Below are 24,520 nucleotides of genomic sequence, written 5' to 3'. Positions count from 1 at the left end.
CAAGGACGTAATAGACTTTGTTTCTGCCTGTGTGTCCTGCGCCCGCAACAAGGTTCCGAGACATCTGCCAGCCGGTCGCCTCCTTCCGCTCCCAGTACCTGCTGCCCCCTGGCAGCATATAGCAATGGACTTTATAACAGACCTCCCAGTCTCTGCCGGTTGTACGGTCATTTGGGTGGTCGCTGACCGCTTCTCCAAGATGGCTCATTTCGTTCCCCTGCCAGGCCTCCCGTCTGCACCCGAGCTAGCTAAAGACTTTATTCATCACATCTTTCGTCTTCATGGCCTGCCCCTCCACATCGTGTCGGATCGTGGGGTACAGTTCACCTCACGCTTCTGGAGAGCCACTTGTAAACTGCTAGATGTCACCCTGGACTTCTCTTCCGCTTACCACCCACAGTCCAATGGTCAAGTGGAGCGGATCAATCAGAACCTGACCAGTTACCTCCGACACTTCGTTAATGCCCATCATTCTGACTGGGTGGATCTCCTACCATGGGCCGAGTTCTCTTATAATAATCACGAGAGCGAATCCTCCTCCAAATCCCCGTTTTTTGTAGTCTTCGGTCAGCATCCTCGGATTCCTTTTCCTGTCTCCACCTCTGTGGACAACCCGGCTGCGGAATCTCTCGTTAGCAAATTTTCCTCCATTTGGGAGAGTACCCGATCCGCACTCCTTCAGTCGTCCGAACGGATGAAAAGACACGCTGACAAAAAACGCCTGGATCCTCCACAATTTCGTCCCGGAGATAAAGTCTGGCTCTCATCTAAATATGTCCGACTCAAGATACCTTCTTACAAGTTAGGGCCTCGGTTCATCGGCCCCCTGGAGGTCATCAGTCAGATCAACCCGGTGGCCTATAAATTGAAACTCCCGGCCAATTTACGGATCCCTAACTCCTTCCATGTATCTCTCCTCAAACCTGTGGTACTTAACTCTTTTTCCAAGTCTACAGGTACGCCTCCTGCTCCGGTTTCTGCTGAGGACGAGTTTGAGGTAGAGAACATTCTTGCCACCAAAAGGGTAAGAGGAAAGACCTTTTTTCTAGTAGATTGGAAGGGGTTTGGTCCTGAGGAGAGAACGTGGGAGCCCCGGGAGAACATCCATGCCCCTCTTATCCTTGCTAAATTTCTGTCTGGCCTAAAAAATTGGGGGCCTAAAGGGGGGGGTACTGTAGCGCCGGCGTCCCTGCCCTCTGCTAGGCAGGGACGCTGTTCCCCTCACCTCCCTGCTCCGTGCCCGGCGTCCTCCTCCCGCTCTGCTGGCAGCGCGTGCTCCTTCCCGGCCACTGTGCTTAGGGCGCGCGCTCTCCCTCCCTCTTAAAGGGGCCGCGCGCGCCGTCCTAAGGAGTCCCCGGCCAATGGCCGGAGGACTTCACCATATATAAGGCACCTCCTCCAAAATGGAGGTGCCCGAGCAATGTTGTTGCACTGTTTACTACTCTGCTTCAGCCCTCAGGTCCCGTTGCCAGTTACCTGCCAGTTACCTGCCTGATTATCTGCTACCTGCCTGCTAGTCTGAGGTCCGACGGTCTGCCTTACTACTCCTGTCAGTCTGTCTAAGGACCAGTCTGCCCGCTCACCTGGGAGCGCACATCAGCCACCTGCCTGCTTGCCCGAGGTCCGATGGTCTGCCTTCCAACTCCTGTCAGTCTGTCTATGGACCAGCTTGCCCGCTCACCTGGGAACACACACCTGCTACCTGCCTGCTAGTCTACCTGGAGGCTCCGCCGTCACGTGCTGTGACCACCTGCCTGTCCAGTGACTCCTGCTCGCTCACCTGGGAGCGCTCATCTGCTGCCTGTCTGCTAGCCTACCTGGAGGCTCTGCCGTCACGTGCTGTGACCACCCGCCTGTCCAGAGTCTTCTGCCCGCTCACCTGGGAGCGCTCATCTGCCGCCTGTCTGTTGGTCTTCCTGGAGGCTCTGCCATCACGTGCTGTGACCACCCGCCTGTCCAGAGACTTCTGCCCGCTCACCTGGGAGCGCTCATCTGCCGCCTGTCTGTTGGTCTTCCTGGAGGCGCTGCCGTCACATGCTGTGACCACCCGTTCTTCCAGAGACTCTCGCCTGCTCACCTGGGAGCTCACGTCTATCATCAGCCGCCACAGGTCGTACCAACCCTTTACCTAGAGACTGCCCCGGTCACTTGCCGTGACCATCTGCCCGTTCATCCAGAGACTGCCCCGGTCACTTGCCGTGACCATCTGCCCGTTCATTCAGAGACTGCCCCGGTCACTTGCCGTGACCATCAGCCCGTTCATCCAGAGACTGCCCCGGTCACTTGCCGTGACCTCCAGCCCGTTCACTCAGAGACTGTCCCGGTCACCTGCTGTGACCTCCTGCCCGTCTTCCCTGGTCGCCACCCGCTCCCTTACAAGGACTGCCCCCTTGTATAGTAGCTCAGAGGTTCCGCCTCCCAGACCCGTTACATGTGTATAATCTGTACATTGGGGGTGACACTGCGCACGTGTATATTCTGTACATTGGGGGTGACACTGCGCACATGTATAATCTGTACATTGGGGGGGCGACACTGCGCACGTATATAATCTGTACATTGGGGGGGCGACACTGCGCACGTATATAATCTGTACATTGGGGGGTGACACTGCGCACGTGTATAATCTGTACATTGGGGGGGACACGGTGCACGTGTATAATCTGTACATTGGGGGGACACAGTGCACGTGTATAATCTGTACATTGGGGTGACACGGTGCACGTGTATAATCTGTACATTGGGGGGTGACACGGTGCACGTGTATAATCTGTACATTGGGGGGGACACGGTGCACGTGTATAATCTGTACATTGGGGTGACACGGTGCACGTGTATAATCTGTACATTGGGGGATGACAAGGCGCACGTGTATAATCTGTACATTGGGGTGACACGGTGCACGTGTATAATCTGCAAATTGGGGGGTGACACGGTGCACGTGTATAATCTGTACATTGGGGGATGACAAGGCGCACGTGTATAATCTGTACATTGGGGTGACACGGCGCACGTGTATAATCTGTACATTGGGGGGTGACACGGTGTACATGTATAATCTGTACATTGGGGGGACACGGTGCACGTGTATAATCTGTACATTGGGGGGGTGACACGGCGCACGTGTATAATCTGTACATTGGGGGGTGACACGGCGCACGTGTATAATCTGTACATTGGGGGGTGACACGGCGCATGTGTATAATCTGTACATTGGGGGTGACACGGTGCACGTGTATAATCTGTACATTGGGGGTGACACGGCGCATGTGTATAATCTGTACATTGGGGGGACACGGCGCACGTGTATAATGTGTACATTGGGGGGTGACACGGCGCATCTGAGCACAATATTTTGGGGCCAGGCTGCAGTATGTCCCGTGTGTGCAGCCACAAGAGTCTGCTCTGCAGTGCCGCTGTCACACAGTAGATGGTGCTGTTCTATACCTGATCACCAGGACTGCTGCAGGGCTTCTGGTTTTGGCTTAGATACAGTGTATCTAAACTCTGTCGTTTTTTCTTCAGCTGTTAAATACATGTTCCTCTCACCAGATGAAAGAAAGTTTGGACTCTGCAGATGGATGCGTCCGGACCCCGACTCTCAGGTTGGAGGATAGAACATGTGAGATAACGAAATCTTGTCCGCGGTCAGTCATGGCAGGACTATACATATCTATAGGGTCAAAACACGTAGGACATTTTCTCAGTATCTTCTGTTTATAACCTTTTGTGGTTTTTGCTTCTTTTTCATGGCTGAATAAAGCTTGAGAGATTGATTGCTGGACAACTCCTTTCTCAAGTCTTCGGCTGTACCCACTTATCCATGACTAGGGGGGTCTCTCCAGATTTTGGATGCAATTCAACAAGATCTAAATCTTCCCGAAATAAACTGGATGCAGAAAAGAAAAAATGCAGCAAACTCACAAATTGATGCAATTATCTTTCTATGTGGGTGGTTGGGAATGGCTGTCTGATGAAGGGGTTCTCACAACCGAAACGTTGTCCAGACACTCGCGATCTTTCCTCTCCATTCAGTCCTGATTAGTGGTGAGCGAACGTGCTCGACTAATATGTTTTTCGACTGTATGTTTTGTGTCGGTAGACTGACGCAACGCATGCGCGGATTGGCTAACAAACAGTCAATCCTTGCATGTGATACGTCTGTCTACCGCCGGAGAACATGCAGCCGCAGGGAGACAAACATATTAGTCAATCACGCCCAAGATACTCACGTTATCCGAGCACACTACCCCTTATATCAGAGAGGAAAAGTACTCCAGGACCCCCGGTTCTTGTGACTGTTGGGACCCTTAGGGATCAAACACTGTCTTTCATAGGAAAACCCCCTTATACACAAGTGAGACCCCACAGGTCTCGCGTATGTACAGGGTGGAGGCTGGTCTAGAGGAAAGGAGGTGAATAAGGAACACCGGATTCTTGTCTTGTTTTCTGTAAATTGTTCCTGAACCGGTAAAGGGGTAATCCCACAAACATTCAGGTTGAGTGAGGCTTAGCTTCCCTACAGCTCCACACATAGGACCTGAGAAAATCAAGCCTAGGTGGTCCTCTTTGACGACCTCGCCAGTTCTGGGACATTGACCTGCAGCAGATGATGTGGCCGGCCCGTTCCTCTGCTGCGGCAGAGCTTCTGACATCTGAGGCCGGCCTCTCACCACTGCCCGTTCCTCTACTGCGGCAGAGCTTCTGACATCGGAGGCCGGCCTCTCACCACTGCCCGTTCCTCTGCTGCGGCAGAGCTTCTGACATCGGAGGCCGGCCTTTCACCACTGCCCGTTCTTCTGCTGCGGCAGAGCTTCTGACATCTGAGGCCGGACTGTCCCAACAGCAGACTCACACGTTGCAACTTGTCCGGGAGACCATGATGTGGTCCTACTTTTCTCTAAACCCCCGGACTCCTGATTCAGGTCAGCACAATGTGCCTGCCGATCCCTGCTGGTACTGCCTGTCTGATTACTCTGCGAGGCGGACCCCCTCTCTTTAGCCTCTGACCAGGCAGGTGATTTGCGGTTTTCATTAATGCCTCTGCTACCTTGTGGGGAAGATTTGGAATCTGGAGACTTCAGACAACCTCCCACCACACCAAAGTAACAAGCAAAAATCACCTCCAACAAAGCCACAACCAAGGGGGCGATCCTCTCCCAGAGGGGGTCCGCTTCCACTCACACAATGAAGCCGTATTGTTGGCGATGGAAATCCTAGAAATCTTATTCCAATTCTTATCACAAAAAAAAAACAGATACGAGATAAAGATTTTGTTCATCAGAGGAATTTAGTGAAAATTACACTTCTGCACAAAATATTTCCTTCATCGTAAGCAACCGGTGCTGGGCAGAACAATACTGAGGGGCCGAGCACAGGACGGCTGGGTGCTAGCCCTTACACTGCAAAAAGTGTGACTGCGAGATATCAACATGCAAGAAAACGGAGGAGAACCTGCCCCAAATGTCCAAGCGTAAAGGATGGCTGCTTGTGCTGTAAGGTCACTTCTTGTGCTTTTATCGGATTTCTGGTGGTCTGCGGGACATACGGTGACCACCATCCATATGTGATCCTCTCCATCATAGATAAATGGATCTCTAGATGAGCAGTCTCTTTACTCAGGACTCTCTTTATGTGCTCCGTTCATGCTGCGAGGTCGTTGGTTTCCTCTCCGACTAGTCGACAGAAGACGGCGCAGGGAAGAAGTAGAACTGAGGTCTCCACAACTCTGCATGGGGGTCCCAACCTGACGTCTCTCATGATCCAATGACAGGGGGCTTTTCGGAGACTGTGAAGTGACAAAATGGTGCAATGCGTTACAGCAAGGAATGACAGGAGTACACCAAGCAACACAAGAGGTCACAACGCGAGCAGGAGAGGAAACGTGGTAAAGGCAAAAATTACCATCAGAGAGAGAGCGAATTGTTCAAAAGCAGGCGTATGCCGGGGTGGATTAAGAGTAGCAAGGGCCCAGGGCGGCAGCCCAGATTGCCCTCATTATAATCCGCCTATGGGCGTATGTCTCTCACTTGTACTCCATTGAGTCCTCAGCTACCTGTTTACATTAGTGGACACAATCACCAGATCATACCCCAAGCGTGGACATGTCTGCAGACCACATTACCGGTTTTGAGTTGTCTCCTCCATCTTTCAGACTCCGTCGAGATCTATTCAGAAATCTGGCCACAAGTACCCGGGAATTACGCCCTCCTTTCAGGTCTCCCAAAGACAGAGCTCCGCTTCTGGAAAGTCGCTGAGCAGTTTTGCGGGTGAAATGGATTCTGTTTTTACCATCCGAATTAGTGCGTAGAAGTTTTGGCGATCCGGACGGATGGCGTCTGTGTAACACAGCTCCTTCACATAGTCCTGCAGCGGAAGAAGCAGAAGTCACAGTGAGCCGCATGCGCTGAGGGCCCGATTCATCATCTGCCACATTCAGAGCGCTGAGGGCCCAATTCATCAAAGCTTTCACGCCAGCCATATCTACCAGGGATTATAAGTCCGTCTGTTGTATACTGCCCCTGACCTGTATACGCAGATGCAATCAAGACATTGTCCTCCTCTAGAGCCTTGGAGTAATCGGGGACCCCAAAATCTGAGAAGTAAAATATAAACAGAAATATGTTGAAGATATGACATCAGACTGCGCTGTGACATCAGCAGAGGACAACGCCATGCTGCGGCACATTATAGCGGTGTCTCTGTTGGTAAAGGCAGGTGAAATAGGACCTGTCAGCACCATCTTGTTATGTAAAGACGCAGCTGTAATGGCGCTGGTATAGTCATTACACTTTGTGGTTCTTCTTTAATCACAGTTTGAAATTATCTGCTAAATAGATTTCGATGCACAAGGGCCGGACTGTGCACTGGGTCTCTTCCACCAAGTCCCTCCACCTGCCTCCGGTCTGTGATCCCTGGCCCTCCAGTCTGCCTCCGATCTGTGATCCCACCCCTAAGATCTGTGATTCTCCTGCCCCTCCGGAATGGCAGAGGGGCCAGAGATCACAGACTAGAAGCAGGCAGAAAGACTGGAGACGGCAGGAGCCGGGGATCGGAGGTAGGTGGAAGGGCCAGGGATCACAGGTGGAGGGGCCGGGGATCGCAGACCGGCGGCAAGCAGAGGGGCCACGGATCGCAGGCTGGAGGAAGGCGAAGGGGCAGGGGATGGCAGGCGCAGAAGCCAGGGATCACAGACCCGACGCAGGTGGAAGGGCCAAGGATTGCAGGTGGAGGAGTCGGAGGTCGGAGGCAGGTGGAAGGGCCAGGGATCACAGGTGGAGGGGCCAGAGATTGCAGACCGGAGGCAAGCAGAGGGGCCAGGGATCGCAGGCTGGAGGAAGGCGAAGGGGCAAGGGATGGCAGGCGCAGAAGCCGGGGATCACAGACCCGACGCAGGTGGAAGGGCCAAGGATCGCAGGTGGAGGAGTCGGGGATCGCAGGCAGAGGGGCTGGGGATCGCAGGCCGGAAGCAAGCAGAGGGGCCAGGGATCAAAGACGAGATGCAGACAAAGGGGCTGGAAATCACAGACCAGAGGTGTTGGGGAATCACAGAGCGGACGCGGGCGGAGGGGGCCGGGGAATCACAGAGCGGACGTGGGCGGAGGGGGCCGGGGAATCACAGAGCGGACGCGGGCGGAGGGGGCCGGGGAATCACAGAGCGGACGCGGGCGGAGGGGGCCGGGGAATCACAGAGCGGACGCTGGCGGAGGGGGCCGGGGAATCACAGAGCGGACGCGGGCGGAGGGGGCCAGGGAATCACAGACCGGACGCAGGCGGAGGGGGCCAGGGAATCACAGACCGGACGCAGGCGGAGGGGGCCGGGGAATCACAGACCGGACGCAGGCGGAGGGGGCCGGGGATCACAGACAAGGAGGAGAACACCAGTGCACAGTCCCGCCCTTGTGCACCGAATTCTAATTAGCAGAAAACTTCAAATGGTTATTGCAGAAAAACCACAGAGCAGATTTCTTCACCAAAGGTGACAGTGTAATCTGTATCTTGGCGCCATAACGGCCGCGTCTACGTCACAAGATGGGGCTGACAGGTCGTCTTGGAACTGAAAAGGACGAGGCTTGCAGCTCACCTGTACTGAGCAGTGAGGAGATCCCAGGGTCACTGTGTGAGCGGATGACAAGTCTTGGGGTGACATCTATGGACAAGGCTTTGGGCCGGGTGTTCTCGCTGTACCTGCGATGGGGACAGTCGGGGACCTGGCAGGGAGAGCTGTGGTGTAGAGAGCATCCGGACCCTCGGCTTGCGTCCCTCTCATGTGGAGCCTTTCCTTTTACGCGTAATTCTGGGAAACATGGCCCCACCGTGCAGCCAATGGTTTCCAACCTGTTACAGCTGCGTGTGGCCCCACTGGCTGCGTGTGTGGGAGGCTCGGGACAGTCACTGGAGGTGGAGCAGGAGAAGGAGCGCACCCCTTTAGCACGAGGAACTGCCACTTCTTCAAAAGGCCCTTGCAGGCTAACAGTGGGGCTCTGCTGGTGGAGGCCACACTCCCCGCAGTCAGCGCTCAGACAGTAGTCGGCACGGCTGCGCTTAATGAAGCGATATTGGACATAACCCACGGATCCAGCCGGGCCCTGTATCTCCAGCAGCACAGAGTCTTCAGAGGGGCTGCTGTCCTCTGCAACAGAGTGGGATTGTGATCAGGGAGAGCGGCCAGAGGCCTCATGTCCGAACAGAGAGTACACCAGACAAGTATAAAGCGCAGCGTGCATAGTCTCTACACGACACCGTATCGCCTGCCCATTACCCCATGGCTAGTTATCTCTGACCACTCACCGTTACCACCTCAGCTCCTATGTTATTTCTGACCACTCACCGTTACCACCACAGCTCCTATGTTATCTCTGCCCACTCACCGTTACCACCACAGCTCCTATGTTATCTCTCACCACTCACCGTTACCACCACAGCTCCTATGTTATCTCTCACCACTCACCGTTACCACCACAGCTCCTATGTTATCTCTGCCCACTCACTGTTACCACCACAGCTCCTATGTTATCTCTCACCACTCACCGTTACCACCACAGCTCCTATGTTATCTCTCACCACTCACCGTTACCACCACAGCTCCTATGTTATCTCTCACCACTCACCGTTACCACCACAGCTCCTATGTTATCTCTCACCACTCACCGTTACCACCACAGCTCCTATGTTATCTCTCACCACTCACCGTTACAACCACAGCTCCTATGTTATCTCTGCCCACTCACTGTTACCACCACAGCTCCTATGTTATCTCTCACCACTCACCGTTACCACCACAGCTCCTATGTTATCTCTCACCACTCACCGTTACCACCACAGCTCCTATGTTATCTCTCACCACTCACCGTTACCACCACAGCTCCTATGTTATCTCTCACCACTCACCGTTACTACCACAGCTTCTATGTTATCTCTCACCACTCACCGTTACCACCACAGCTCCTATGTTATCTCTGCCCACTCACCGTTACCACCACAGCTCCTATGTTATCTCTCACCACTCACCGTTACCACCACAGCTCCTATGTTATCTCTGCCCACTCACCGTTACCACCACAGCTCCTATGTTATCTCTGACCACTCACCGTTACCACCACAGCTCCTATGTTATCTCTCACCACTCACCGTTACCACCACAGCTCCTATGTTATCTCTGACCACTCACCGTTACCACCACAGCTCCTATGTTATCTCTGCCCACTCACCGTTACCACCACAGCTCCTGTTATCTCTGCCCACTCACCGTTACCACCACAGCTCCTATGTTATCTCTGACCACTCACCGTTACCACCACAGCTCCTATGTTATCTCTGCCCACTCACCGTTACCACCACAGCTCCTATGTTATCTCTGACCACTCACTGTTACCACCACAGCTCCTATGTTATCTCTGACCACTCACTGTTACCACCACAGCTCCTATGTTATCTCTGACCACTCACCGTTACCACCACAGCTCCTATGTTATCTCTGACCACTCACCGTTACCACCACAGCTCCTATGTTATCTCTGACCACTCTCCATTACCCCCACAGCTCCTATGTTATCTCTGACCACTCACCGTTACCACCACAGCTCCTATGTTATCTCTGCCCACTCACCGTTACCACCACAGCTCCTATGTTATCTCTGCCCACTCACCGTTACCACCATAGCTCCTATGTTATCTCTGCCCACTCACCGTTACCACCACAGCTCCTATGTTATCTCTACCCACTCACCGTTACCACCACAGCTCCTATGTTATCTCTGCCCACTCACCGTTACCACCACGGCTCCTATGTTATCTCTGCCCACTCACCGTTACCACTGTGTCCAGTAGAGTCAATTCTGTCTGACAGGCTGGGACAGGACTCCTCGTTTCCTTGGGCATCATATAATGTTGCCTATGCAAATACAGAAAACCAATATTATTATTATGTATTATCATAGCGCCATTTATTCCATGGCACTTTACATGTTTAAAAGAGGTATACATAGGAAACAACAAGTGACTGGTACAGGAGGAGAGAGGACCCTGCCCGCGAGGGCTCACAGTCTACAGGGGATGGGTGAGGATGCAGTAGGTGAGGGTAGAGCTGGTCGTGCAGCGGTATGGTGGAGCGAGGACCCTGCCCGCGAGGACCCTGCCCGCGAGGGCTCACAGTCTACAGGGGATTGGTGAGGATACAGTAGGTGAGGGTAGAGCTGGTCGTGCAGCGGTATGGTGGAGCGAGGACCCTGCCCGCGAGGGCTCACAGTCTACAGGGGATGGGTGAGGATACAGTAGGTGAGGGTAGAGCTGGTCGTGCCGCGGTATGGTGGAGCGAGGACCCTGCCCGCGAGGGCTCACAGTCTACAAGGGATGGGTGAGGATACAGTAGGTGAGGGTAGAGCTGGTTGTGCAGCGGTATGGTGGAGCGAGGACCCTGCCCGCGAGGGCTCACAGTCTACAGGGGATGGGTGAGGATACAGTAGGTGAGGGCAGAGCTGGTCGTGCAGCGGTATGGTGGAGCGAGGACCCTGCCCGCGAGGGCTCACAGTCTACAGGAGATGGGTGAGGATACAGTAGGTGAGGGCAGAGCTGGTCGTGCAGCGGTATGGTGGAGTGAGGACCCTGCCCGCGAGGGCTCACAGTCTACAAGGGATGGGTGAGGATACAGTAGGTGGGGGTAGAGCTGGTCATGCAGCAGTATGATGGAGCGGTGGTTACTGCAGGTTGTAGGCTTGTCGGAAGAGGTAGGTCTTCAGGTTCCTTTTGAAGGTTTCCACGGTAGGCGAGAGTCTGATATATTGGGGTAGAGATTTCCAGACTAGGGGGGATGCACGGGAGAAATCTTGTATGCGATTGTGGAAAGAGGAGATAAGAGGGGAGCAGAGAAGGAGATCTTGTGAGGATCGGAGGTTGCGTGCAGGTATGTACCGGGAGACTAGGTCACAGATGTATGGAGGAGACAGGTTGTGGATGGCTTTGTATGCCAGGTTTAGGGTTTTGAACTGGAGTCTCTGGGCAATGGGGAGCCAGTGCAGGGATTGACAGAGAGGAGAGGCCGGGGAATAGCGGGGTGACAGGTGGATTAGTCGGGCAGCGGTGTTTAGGATAGATTGGAGGGGTGAGAGAGTGTTAGAGGGGAGGCCACAGAGCAGGAGGTTGCAGTAGTCGAGGCGGGAGATGATGAGGGCATGCACTAGTGTTTTCGCAGATTCATGGTTGAGGAATGTGCGGATCCGGGAGATATTTTTGACCTGGAATCGGCAGGAAGTGGAAAGGGCTTGGATATGTGGTTTGAAGGAGAGATCAGAGTCCAGGGTTACCCCGAGGCAGCGAGCTTGAGGGACTGGGGAGAGTGGGCAGCCATTGACTTTGATGGATAGATCAGTTGGGGGGGTGAATGGGATGGCGGAAAGATGATGAATTCTGTTTTATCCATATTAAGTTTTAGGAATCTAGTAGAGAAGAAAGATGAAATAGCGGACAGACATTGTGGGATTCTGGTTGTAGTGCCGGCGTCCCTGCCCTCTGCTAGGCAGGGACGCTGCTCCCCTCACCGCTCTGCCCCGTGCCCGGCGTCCCTCTCCCGCTCTGCTGTCAGCGCGCGGTCCTTCCCGGCGTCCTCCTCCCGCTCTGCTCTCAGCGCGCGCTCCTTCCCGGCCCCTGTGGTTAGGGCGCGCGCGCGCGCGCGCTCCCCTCCTCTTAAAGGGGCCGCGCGCGTCGTCCTAAGGAGTCCCCGGCCAATGGCCGGAGGACTTCATCATATATAAGGCACCTCCTCCAAAATGGAGGTGCCCGAGCAATGTTGTTTGCACCTGTGTCTCACCTGTGCTTCAGCCCTCAGGTCCCGTTGCCAGTTACCTGTCAGATTCCTGCCTGATTACTTGCTACCTGTCTGCTAGTCTGAGGTCCGACGGTCTGCCTTACTACTCCTGTCAGTCTGTCTAAGGACCAGCCTGCCCGCTCACCTGGGAGCGCTTCTCCGCTACCTGCCTGCTTGCCTGCCCGGAGGCTTCGCTGTCACGTGCTGTGACCACCAGCTATTCCAGAGACTCTTGCCCGCTCACCTGGGAGCGCACATCAGCTACCTGCCTGCCTGAGGTCCGACGGTCTGCCTACCAACTCCTGTCAGTCTGTCTATGGACCAGCTTGCCCGCTCACCTGGGAGCGCACATCTGCTATCTGCCTGCTAGCCTACCTGGAGGCTCCGCCGTCACGTGCTGTGACCACCTGCCTGTCCAGTGACTCCTGCCCGCTCACCTGGGAGCGCTCATCTGCTATCTGTCTGTTTGCCTACCCGGAGGCTCTGCCGTCACGTGCTGTGACCACCCGCCTGTCCAGAGACTTCTGCCCGCTCACCTGGGAGCGCTCATCTGTCGCCTGTCCGCTGGTCTTCCTGGAGGCTCCGCCGTCACATGCTGTGACCACCCGTTCATCCAGAGACTCTCGCCTGCTCACCTGGGAGCTCTCGTCTATCTTCAGCCGCCACAGGTTGTACCAACCCTATACCTAGAGACTGCCCCGGTCACTTGCCGTGACCTCCAGCCCGTTCACTCAGAGACTGTCCCGTTCACTCAGAGACTGTCCCGTTCACTCAGAGACTGTCCCGTTCACTCAGAGACTGTCCAGGTCACCTCCTGTGACTGCCTGCCTGGTCGCCACCCGCTCCCTTACAAGGACCGCCCCCTTGTATTGTAGCCCAGAGGTTCCGCCTCCCAGACCCGTTACAGTTTGCTCGGGCCATGGAACCCGGTGGCACCCAAGCTCCCTCGCTCTCGGACCTGTGTCATGAACTGTCCCGTCAAAGGTCCCAACAGGAGTCCATCCTGGGTCACCTGCGGAATGTCAATACTCGCCTGGACACTCTGACTGCTCCACCAGCAACCACCGCCAGTGCCATGTCTCGCAATCCGGCAGCTCCGCTGCCCACTAATACTATGGTATCCTACCCCGGACCCCGGCTTTCTGCACCTCCTCGCTTCGGAGGCGACTCCGTCCAGGCTCGGGGCTTCATAAATCAGTGCACCCTGCACTTTGAACTATTGTCCCACCAGTTTAACTCCGACCGAGCCAAAATTGCATTCATCATGTCCCATCTCACCGGGGAGGCTCTGGCCTGGCTAAATCCTCTATGGGAGAGAGGAGACCCCCTGGTGTCCAACTTGCCTGCTTTTCTCACGGCTTTCCGGAAAGTCTTCGACGAACCCGGACGGAAGACCTCATCCGCATCATCATTGCTACGCCTCCGTCAGGAAAGCCTCACCGTGGGCCAATATGCCATACGGTTCCGTACCCTTGCCTCGGAGCTGGCCTGGGATAACGACGCTCTGGTTTCCGTCTTCTGGGAGGGTCTGTCCGGCCGTATTAAAGATGAACTTGCCGGTCGGGACATTCCTACCACTCTCGATGACTTAATAACTCTTGCCACCCGGATTGACCTACGGTTCCAGGAGCGTGCCAGAGAGGTCACCCGTGAGAGGAGGTTACTACGTCTAGCTCCTACTTTTCAGAAACCCGTCACTCCTTCTGTCTCTAACCAGGTACACCCTCCTGAGCCTATGCAGGTCGACCAGACCAAGATGGTCAAGACCCGTCAGGACTTACGCCGTGCCGAGGGGACCTGCTTCTACTGTGGCAGTAAGCAGCACCGGATCCGTGCCTGCCCGGAGAGGTCGGGAAACGCCTGTGTCTAGGTTCGCTCAGAGAGGTCCACCTAGACAAGAATAAATCCTCTCCATCCCTGCTGTTGTCAGTTTCAATCGTCTACGGGGAGAACCGTTATTTCGAACTAGCCCAACTGGACTCTGGAGCAGCCGGGAATCTTATTTCACAGTCCCTGGTAGAGAAATACCGCATCCCCACCAAACCTCTGGCTGTACCCTTGTCTGTGGCTGCCGTGGATGGGGGTCTCTTACCACGCCCCATCCAACTCATCACCGAATCCATTACTCTGCAGGTGGGAATGCTGCATTCTGAAAGTATCTCCTTTCATGTTCTGCCTGGACTCTCTCACGCCCTCTTGCTAGGTCTGCCTTGGCTCCAGAAACATGCACCCGTGCTTGACTGGCAAACCGGAGAAGTCCTTCGCTGGGGACAAGACTGTCATAAGACCTGCTTGGTTCCCGTCCATCCCGTCCGTCCCTCTCCTACCCCAGCTAATCTACCTGGACTTCCGATTCCTTATTGGTCTTATGCTGATGTCTTTAATAAAAAGGAGGCAGAGACATTACCCCCTCATAGACCATACGACTGTCCCATCGACCTGTTACCCGGTACTACTCCTCCCCGTGGGCGTATTTATCCTTTATCCGCTGCTGAGACCCGGTCGATGTCCGAATATATTGAGGAGAATCTGGCCAGGGGATTCATCCAGAAATCTACCTCCACGGCGGGAGCAGGCTTCTTTTTCGTCAAAAAGAAGGACGGCTCTCTCCGTCCCTGTATAGACTATAGAGGCCTAAACCAGATCACGGTGAAGAATAAGTACCCCCTTCCGCTCATTCCAGAATTATTTGATCGTCTGAGGGGGGCTAGAATCTTCACCAAACTAGACCTCCGTGGGGCGTACAACCTGGTTCGTATCCGTCAGGGGGATGAATGGAAGACGGCATTCAACACCCGGGACGGCCACTATGAATACCTGGTAATGCCCTTTGGTCTCTGTAACGCTCCTGCCGTCTTTCAAGAGTTGGTCAATGACATCTTCCGGGACCTTCTCTACTCCTGCGTAGTGGTGTACCTGGACGACATCTTGGTCTTCTCTCCGGATCTCCAGACTCACCGGAGGGACGTTCGTCAGGTCCTGCTCAGGCTCAGGCAGAATCACCTCTTCGCTAAATACGAGAAGTGCCTCTTTGAGCAGACCTCGCTTCCGTTTTTGGGCTACATTATTTCTCAGACCGGCCTACGAATGGATCCAGAGAAACTGTCTGCCATCGAGAAATGGCCCCGACCGGAGGGGTTGAAAGCCATTCAGCGGTTCCTGGGCTTCGCCAACTACTACCGCCTCTTCATACCACACTTCTCTTCCCGGACTGCCCCAATTTCCGCGCTCACCCGTAAGGGTACTAATCCCAAACAGTGGCCGCCCGAAGCAGAAGAAGCCTTTCTTTCCTTAAAACAGGCCTTCTCTTCCGCCCCGGTGCTGCATCGCCCGGACAGCAACAAGCAGTTCTTCCTGGAAGTGGACGCCTCCTCCTCTGGAGCTGGAGCGGTACTTACTCAAAAATCTTCTTCCGGGAGGATGGTAACTTGCGGCTTCTTCTCTAAACTCTTCTCCTCCTCAGAGCGCAATTATTCCATAGGAGATCAAGAGTTATTGGCCATCAAACTGGCATTGGAGGAGTGGCGTTACCTGCTTGAGGGGGCTCTTCACCCGGTAATAATTTACACTGACCACAAGAACTTGGCTTACCTCCAGCATGCCCAGAGACTTAACCCGCGCCAAGCCCGGTGGTCCTTGTTTTTTGCTCGTTTTGATTTTGTCCTTCATTTTCGCCCGGCTGACAAAAACGTCAAGGCGGACGCCTTGTCTCGATCCTTTCTGGTATCTGATCTCGAGGAAGATCCGAAACACATCATCGATCCCGCCAGAGTAATGCAGGTGGCTCCCGTGAGTCTAAATCGTCTCCCTCCCGGAAAGACGTTCGTATCAGTACCTGATCGGGAGAAGATCCTTCACTGGGGTCACTCGTCTAAACTGGCTGGCCACGCTGGTCAGAAGAAGACCCTCCAGCTTATTTCCCGTCACTACTGGTGGCCTACCCTGCACAAGGATGTAATAGACTTTGTTTCTGCCTGTGTGTCCTGCGCCCGCAACAAGGTTCCGAGACATCTGCCAGCCGGTCGCCTCCTTCCGCTCCCAGTACCTGCTGCCCCCTGGCAGCATATTGCAATGGACTTCATAACTGACCTCCCACTCTCTGCCGGTTGTACGGTCATTTGGGTGGTCGCTGACCGCTTCTCCAAGATGGCTCATTTCGTTCCCCTACCAGGCCTCCCGTCTGCACCCGAGCTAGCTAGAGACTTTATTCGTCACATCTTCCGTCTTCATGGCCTGCCCCTCCACATCGTGTCGGATCGTGGGGTACAGTTCACCTCACGCTTCTGGAGAGCCACTTGTAAACTACTAGACGTCACCCTGGACTTCTCTTCCGCTTACCACCCACAGTCCAATGGTCAAGTGGAGCGGATCAATCAGAACCTGACCAGTTACCTCCGGGCACTTCGTTAATGCCCACCATTCTGACTGGGTGGATCTCCTACCATGGGCCGAGTTCTCTTACAATAATCACGAGAGCGAATCCTCCTCCAAATCCCCGTTTTTTGTAGTCTTTGGTCAGCATCCTCGGATTCCTTTTCCTGTCTCCACCTCGGTGGACAACCCGGCTGCGGAATCTCTCGTTAGCAAATTTTCCTCCATTTGGGAGAGTACCCGATCCGCACTCCTTCAGTCGTCCGAACGGATGAAAAGACACGCTGACAAAAAACGCCTGGATCCTCCTCAATTTCGTCCAGGAGATAAAGTCTGGCTCTCATCTAAATATGTTCGACTCAAGATACCTTCTTACAAGTTAGGGCCTCGGTTCATCGGACCTCTGGAGGTCACCAGTCAGATCAACCCGGTGGCCTATAAATTGAAACTCCCGGCCAACTTACGGATCCCTAACTCCTTCCATGTATCTCTCCTCAAACCTGTGGTACTTAACTCTTTTTCCAAGTCTACAGGTACGCCTCCTGCTCCGGTTTCCGCTGAGGACGAGTTTGAGGTAGAGAACATTCTTGCCACCAAAAGGGTAAGAGGAAAGACCTTTTTTCTGGTAGATTGGAAGGGGTTTGGTCCTGAGGAGAGAACGTGGGAGCCCCGGGAGAACATCCATGCCCCTCTCATCCTAGCTAAATTTCTGTCTGGCCTAGAAAAGGGGGGGCCTAAAGGGGGGGGTACTGTAGTGCCGGCGTCCCTGCCCTCTGCTAGGCAGGGACGCTGCTCCCCTCACCGCTCTGCCCCGTGCCCGGCGTCCCTCTCCCGCTCTGCTGTCAGCGCGCGCTCCTTCCCGGCGTCCTCCTCCCACTCTGCTCTCAGCGCGCGCTCCTTCCCGGCCCCTGTGCTTAGGGCGCGCGCGCTCCCCTCCTCTTAAAGGGGCCGCGCGCGTCGTCCTAAGGAGTCCCCGGCCAATGGCTGGAGGACTTCATCATATATAAGGCACCTCCTCCAAAATGGAGGTGCCCGAGCAATGTTGTTTGCACCTGTGTCTCACCTGTGCTTCAGCCCTCAGGTCCCGTTGCCAGTTACCTGCCAGTTACCTGTCAGATTCCTGCCTGATTACTTGCTACCTGTCTGCTAGTCTGAGGTCCGACGGTCTGCCTTACTACTCCTGTCAGTCTGTCTAAGGACCAGCCTGCCCGCTCACCTGGGAGCGCTTCTCCGCTACCTGCCTGCTTGCCTGCCCGGAGGCTTCGCTGTCACGTGCTGTGACCACCAGCTATTCCAGAGACTCTTGCCCGCTCACCTGGGAGCGCACATCAGCTACCTGCCTGCCTGCCTGAGGTCCGACGGTCTGCCTACCAACTCCTGTCAGTCTGTCTATGGACCAGCTTGCCCGCTCACCTGGGAGCGCACATCTGCTATCTGCCTGCTAGCCTACCTGGAGGCTCCGCCGTCACGTGCTGTGACCACCTGCCTGTCCAGTGACTCCTGCCCGCTCACCTGGGAGCGCTCATCTGCTACCTGTCTGTTTGCCTACCCGGAGGCTCTGCCGTCACGTGCTGTGACCACCCGCCTGTCCAGAGACTTCTGCCCGCTCACCTGGGAGCGCTCATCTGTCGCCTGTCCGCTGGTCTTCCTGGAGGCTCCGCCGTCACATGCTGTGACCACCCGTTCATCCAGAGACTCTCGCCTGCTCACCTGGGAGCTCTCGTCTATCTTCAGCCGCCACAGGTCGTACCAACCCTATACCTAGAGACTGCCCCGGTCACTTGCCGTGACCTCCAACCCGTTCACTCAGAGACTGTCCCGTTCACTCAGAGACTGTCCCGTTCACTCAGAGACTGTCCCGTTCACTCAGAGACTGTCCAGGTCACCTCCTGTGACTGCCCGCCTGGTCGCCACCCGCTCCCTTACAAGGACCGCCCCCTTGTATTGTAGCCCACTGGTTAGTAGGGAGGAGATATCGGGTCCAGAGAGGTAGATCTGTGTGTCGTCAGCATAGAGGTGATACGTGTTGTTCCAGTAGTTTTGAGGCATAGGGAAGAAGTGATATGGGGCAATAGCTAGTCAGAGAGGATGGGTCAAGGGAGGGCTTTTTGAGGATGGGTGTGATCGAGGCTTGTTTGAAGCATGAGGGGAAGACACCAGTTGTTAGTGACAGGTTGAAGAGGTGGGTTAGGGTTGGGATGAAGATTGTGGTAAAATTTGGGATGAGGTGGGATGGGATGGGTCAAGTTCACAGGTCTTGAGATGTGACTTGGAGAGTAAAGAGGAAAGTTGATCTTCCGTGATGGCGGAGAAGCTGGTTTTGGAGGAGGAGAGTTGAGTAGATATGAGGAGGGACTGTGAGGACTTATGGCAAAAGCTTTGTCTGATGGTATCAATCTTCTGCTTGAAGAATGAGGCAAAGTCTTCAGCTGAGATGAGTGGAGAGGGAGGGTGTGCTGGGGGACGGAGGAGAGAATTAAAAGTACTGAATAGCTGTTTAGGGTTGTGAGACAGGGAGGATATGAGAGATGAGAAGTAGGTTTGTTTTGCTGCAGTGAGTGTGGACCTGAAAGTAGCGAGGGCTTGTTTGAATGCGATGAAGTGCTTGTTGGAGTGGGACCTTTTCCAGCTCCGCTCAGCAACCCTGGAAGTCCGTCTCAGTTCTTTAGTCAGGCTGGTGTGCCAAGGTTGCCTGTTGATTGCACAAGCTTTGGTATGTATGAGGGAGGAGACTGAATCAAGAGCTGCAACTGTTATGGTGTTATATAAGGTGGTAGCAGCATCTGCATATTGTAGGGAATTTATGTCTGTAAGAGGGAGGAGGGATTCAGAGAGTGAGTGTAGGTTGAGGTGTTTGAGATTTCTGTGAGGGTGTGCAAGTTTTTGGGTGGGGGATTGTGAACGAGGAGAGAGGAGAGAATGTGAGTAAGTTGTGGTCAGAAAGAGGGAGAGGAGAGTTAGAGGGGTTGGATACGGAACAGAGGTGGGTGAAGATGAGGTCCAGTCTGTGTCCATCTTTGTGAGTGGCCGCGGAGGACCATTGAGTAAGGCCAAAGTAGGAAGTGTGGGATAGAAGCTTGGAGACAGATGAGTGGGAAGTGTCAATGGGGATGTTGAAATCGCCCATGATGATAGTGGGGATGTCAGCGGAAAGGAAGTGAAGTAGCCAGGTGGTGAAGTGGTCTAAGAAGGTGGTGGCTTGCCCTGGGGGGCGGTAAATGACAGCTGGTTGGAGGGGGAGTAAATGCGCACGCAGTGCACTTCAAAAGAGGGGAGAGTAATGGAGGGTGGCAGTGGGATATGTGAGAAGGAGCAGTTGTCTGACAGGAGAAAGCCAACTCCTCCACAATGCTTGCCGCTGGGACGGGGTGTGTGGGAAAGGTGGAGTCTGCCATACAAAAGTGCAGCTGGAGAGGCTGTGACCGAGGGGGTGAGCCAGGTTTTGGTGATGCCGAGGAAGGAAAGTTTGTTAGTAATGAAAAGATCATGAATGTAGGAAAGTTTGTTGCAGGCGGAGCGAGCTTTCCATAGAGCTCCTGTTAGTGGGACTGGGGAAGCGGGGGCTGGGCAGATGGCTATAAGGTTAGAGAGGTTGCGGAAATGTGTGCTAGATCTAGGATGAAAGGTAGCAGTGACTGTGAGGATGTGGTGGAGGGAAGGGGGTGAGATTTGGAGAGATATCGCCAGCAGAGAAAGTGTTAGCAGGTGGGAGCAGGAGATGGCATGAGGTGGCTGTCTGTGCTTAGAGATGCAGGATTGTATGTTGAGGAATAGTTCCGAGGAGAAGGTGAGATGGATGGGGAGGATGGAGGAAGAGATGACCAGTTCCTTGCTAGGTGTAGGGATTAGGGGGGTTAGTAGAAAGTGAAGGATTATGGAGGAGAGAATGAAAACAAACAGGAACATTGTTTACTGTGACTGAGTATCCAGTTACCTTCAGTTCCCTTCAGGTTCAATTCAGAGCTGTATACTTCTGCAATACATTTTTATGCTAAGCTGGCTGACAAGGTCTTGCAGACGATTAGCCTAGAAACGTGCAGGAAGCTTGGTGCCATAATTTGCCAGTCACCCCCCTCACACATCTTGTCACACTCCCTCTTATGCCCCCTCTCACCTGACTGTCCTCCCGGATCCCCATCACACTTTCGTAGGATGGTGGGAAGTCTACTGGGTAGAGTGGGATGGGGCTGTCCATGGATCCATTGTATGTGATGCTGTAGAGATCAGAGCAGTGAGGATTGCTAGTGGTGATACTGTGCAGCGCAGTCACACCTGTATCCCCGGCACCTTCTTACCGTACCTCTGTGCGTCAGTCTCCGAGCTGCAGGTATATTCTGGTGGGTAATATGGCGGTGGAGGAACCGGGGGCACAAACTCCTCACACTCCATCATACGCTGCAGGATTGCATCTTGGGGAGAGAAGCACTCAAGGTTGACAGAAGTGGATCTCTGCTGGGCCAGCTTTGGAAAAAAAACATACGTGTGAACAGGACCAGCGCTTGCAGCTGACATATGTGCGTCTGCACACGCGGTACAGAACTTACGACATGGGTGACATCCAATGAGAATATTTGAATGCAGCAGATGACAGCGGACAAGGTGCAGATGATGGTGGAAAAGATGGTGAGGCCACAGACACTAAACAACAGGTCCTAGGACAGAGAATGGTCAGTAGATGACTGGACCGCCGACAAAAAAGGAAGACAGCCAGTCTAGAGGGGTCACCAGGAGGTGGAAAGGCAAGAAACGGAGAACGTACAGCCTTCTGATATCACCCACCTTCAGCGCCACGCGGATACTGTCACACTGGTGGTTGGGGTACAGGGTCAACTTTTCCAGCTCTCTGCAGTCAGGTAGCGCCTCCTGTTGGCCAACTGGGTGGCAGCAAATACACCAGTTGTTTTCCTGAATAAGAGAGTCCAGGAAATGGGAGCTGTAAACCAATGAGCCCAGGTATAAAAGACAGCAGAAAGCAAAGTGTACACTCACCTTTTTACAGGAATTAAAGGATTTCACCAGCTGTCCGTTCTGGCAGGAGAGGATGGAACCGGCCAGGCTGAGCATCACACTCAGGGCACTGACCAGCGTGAACGCCGTCACCTGAAAAACGATTCGACAGCACCATCAGCGGACTACTCATTCCCACGCTGAGATCTTATAATCTGCCACCTGGCTACCACCCAACGCACGTTCTGCCAGTGATCTAACAATAATATGCATTGTTATCCAAACCCTAAAATGTAAAGTGCTGCGGAATATGTTGGCGCTATAGAAATAAAAATTATTATTATAACCTCCCGCTCCCGTCTGCAGGACTTCTTCTGTGCTGCACTAAATCTCTAGAATGCGCTAACCCAGATGGTCCAGTTAGTTCCCAATATGGGTGACTCCATAAAATATATAACTTTTCATAAACTGACTATCCTCAGATAATCTGTGAATTAGTCAGTACCCCCATTGTGTGCACATACTGACCAGGGAAAGCCCATGCAGCTATTGTACATATATGACACTATATTGCATTTTAAATAAGATGGAAGAACCATTGTACAAAACAAGAACTTTCTAAACCCATCATGTCACCCAGTGTTCTTCATAGATTGTAAGCGTCTCTGGGCATTTCTTCATGATCAGTGTGAACAAGCCCCATCCTGTGGCCTAAAGATCCATACTTACCACCAGCGTGATCGGCTTTTTCCATGAGATGCAGCCAATAAGACCCGAAACAGCCAACTGAGCAGCAAGAAGAGGAGAAAAGAGGAGAAAAGAGGAGAAAAGAGGAGAAAAGAAGAGAAAAGAAGAGAAAAGAAGAGAAAAGAGGAGATGGGAAGAAGGAGGAAGCAATGGAGCAGAGACAGTAGAGCCAGTGTGGGATACAAGGAGAGAGGTGGGGATAGGCACAAGACCACCATAAGGAGAAGACGAGTCTCAGTGATGGAGGAAGTGAAGACGATGCAATGTACGGGGGAAACGTGGAGAAGTGAAGGTTACAGAAAAGAAGGAAAAAGTGACAATGTTAGAATATGAGTCTGAAGACGTCTAAAAAACTGAAATAGTTCAATAGATGAAAAATGTCGTGAGAACATGAGTCACGTCAGCATTGAAAAGTAAGAAAACATGGCCTCCATCATAACCCAAGGTGCTGGCAGCCTTCATACACATACAAGTGTCAGCGGACACCTGGCCTTCTCTCTACCCCTAATACATCCCCCCATACACATACAGGTATGAGCGACACCTGGCCTTCTCTCTACCCCTAATACATCCCCCCATACACATACAGGTATGAGCAACACCTGGCCTTCTCTCTACCCCTAATACATCCCCCCATACACATACAGGTATGAGCGACACCTGGCCTTCTCTCTACCCCTAATACATCCCCCCATACACATACAGGTATGAGCGACACCTGGCCTTCTCTATACCCCTAATACATCCCCCCATACACATACAGGTATGAGCAACACCTGGCCTTCTCTATACCCCTAATACATCCCCCCATACACATACAGGTAAGAGCGACACCTGGCCTTCTCTATACCCCTAATACATCCCCCCATACACATACAGGTATGAGCGACACCTGGCCTTCTCTATACCCCTAATACATCCCCCCATACACATACAGGTATGAGCGACACCTGGCCTTCTCTATACCCCTAATACATCCCCCCATACACATACAGGTAAGAGCGACACCTGGCCTTCTCTATACCCCTAATACATCGCCCCATACACATACAGGTATGAGCGACACCTGTCCTTCTCTATACCCCTAATACATCCCCCCATACACATACAGGTATGAGCGACACCTGGCCTTCTCTATACCCCTAATACATCCCCCCATACACATACAGGTATGAGCGACACCTGGCCTTCTCTATACTCCTAATACATCCCTCCATACACATACAGGTATGAGCAACACCTGGCCTTCTCTATACCCCTAATACATCCCCCCATACACATACAGGTATGAGCGACACCTGGCCTTCTCTATACCCCTAATACATCCCCCCATACACATACAGGTATGAGCGACACCTGGCCTTCTCTCTACCCCTAATACATCCCCCCATACACATACAGGTATGAGTGACACCTGGCCTTCTCTATACCCCTAATACATCCCCCCATACACATACAGGTATGAGCGACACCTGGCCTTCTCTATACCCCTAATACATCCCCCCATACACATACAGGTATGAGCGACACCTGGCCTTCTCTATACCCCTAATACATCCCCCCATACACATACAGGTATGAGCGACACCTGGCCTTCTCTATAGCCCTAATACATCCCCCCATACACATACAGGTATGAGCGACACCTGGCCTTCTCTCTACCCCTAATACATCCCCCCATACACATACAGGTATGAGTGACACCTGGCCTTCTCTATACCCCTAATACATCCCCCCATACACATACAGGTATGAGCGACACCTGGCCTTCTCTCTACCCCTAATACATCCCCCCATACACATACAGGTATGAGCGACACCTGGCCTTCTCTATACCCCTAATACATCCCCCCATACACATACAGGTATGAGCGACACCTGGCCTTCTCTCTACCCCTAATACATACCCCCATACACATACAGGTATGAGTGACACCTGGCCTTCTCTATACCCCTAATACATCCCCCCATACACATACAGGTATGAGCGACACCTGGCCTTCTCTCTACCCCTAATACATCCCCCCATACACATACAGGTATGAGCGACACCTGGCCTTCTCTATACCCCTAATACATCCCCCCCATACACATACAGGTATGAGCGACACCTGGCCTTCTCTATACCCCTAATACATCCCCCCATACACATAC

The 24,520-nt window shown here is 53.5% G+C and overlaps 1 protein-coding gene across 6 annotated transcripts in view; it reads right to left on the bottom strand.

The window, feature by feature from the left end:
* Nucleotides 1-5,271: 5,271 nt before the first annotated feature.
* ENTREP3 (endosomal transmembrane epsin interactor 3) overlaps nucleotides 5,272-24,520 on the bottom strand; it is a 62,189-nt gene continuing 42,940 nt past the window's right edge. For 2 of the 6 annotated variants that reach the window (XM_073637293.1, XM_073637297.1), the window contains exons 2-10: nucleotides 22,349-22,405; nucleotides 21,452-21,772; nucleotides 20,973-21,133; nucleotides 20,787-20,886; nucleotides 10,309-10,393; nucleotides 8,084-8,632; nucleotides 6,527-6,595; nucleotides 6,125-6,366; nucleotides 5,272-5,788 (exon numbers count right to left, since the gene is read on the bottom strand). In XM_073637293.1, the coding sequence (XP_073493394.1) occupies nucleotides 5,615-5,788; nucleotides 6,125-6,366; nucleotides 6,527-6,595; nucleotides 8,084-8,632; nucleotides 10,309-10,393; nucleotides 20,787-20,886; nucleotides 20,973-21,133; nucleotides 21,452-21,772; nucleotides 22,349-22,405 (1,758 nt within the window). In that variant the 3' untranslated portion in view covers nucleotides 5,272-5,614. The remainder of the gene's footprint in view (nucleotides 5,789-6,124; nucleotides 6,367-6,526; nucleotides 6,596-8,083; nucleotides 8,633-10,308; nucleotides 10,394-20,786; nucleotides 20,887-20,972; nucleotides 21,134-21,451; nucleotides 21,773-22,348; nucleotides 22,406-24,520) is intronic. The other 4 variants (XM_073637294.1, XM_073637298.1, XM_073637295.1 and 1 more) reach the window with 3 other exon arrangements.

This window comes from Phyllobates terribilis, unplaced genomic scaffold (assembly GCF_046119375.1).
Source record: "Phyllobates terribilis strain yellow unplaced genomic scaffold, ASM4611937v1 Scaffold_6__1_contigs__length_29720123, whole genome shotgun sequence".
Taxonomy (NCBI): domain Eukaryota; kingdom Metazoa; phylum Chordata; class Amphibia; order Anura; family Dendrobatidae; genus Phyllobates; species Phyllobates terribilis.
Note: the sequence above shows the minus strand (reverse complement) of the source record. Positions and strands in the feature narration are given on the sequence as shown.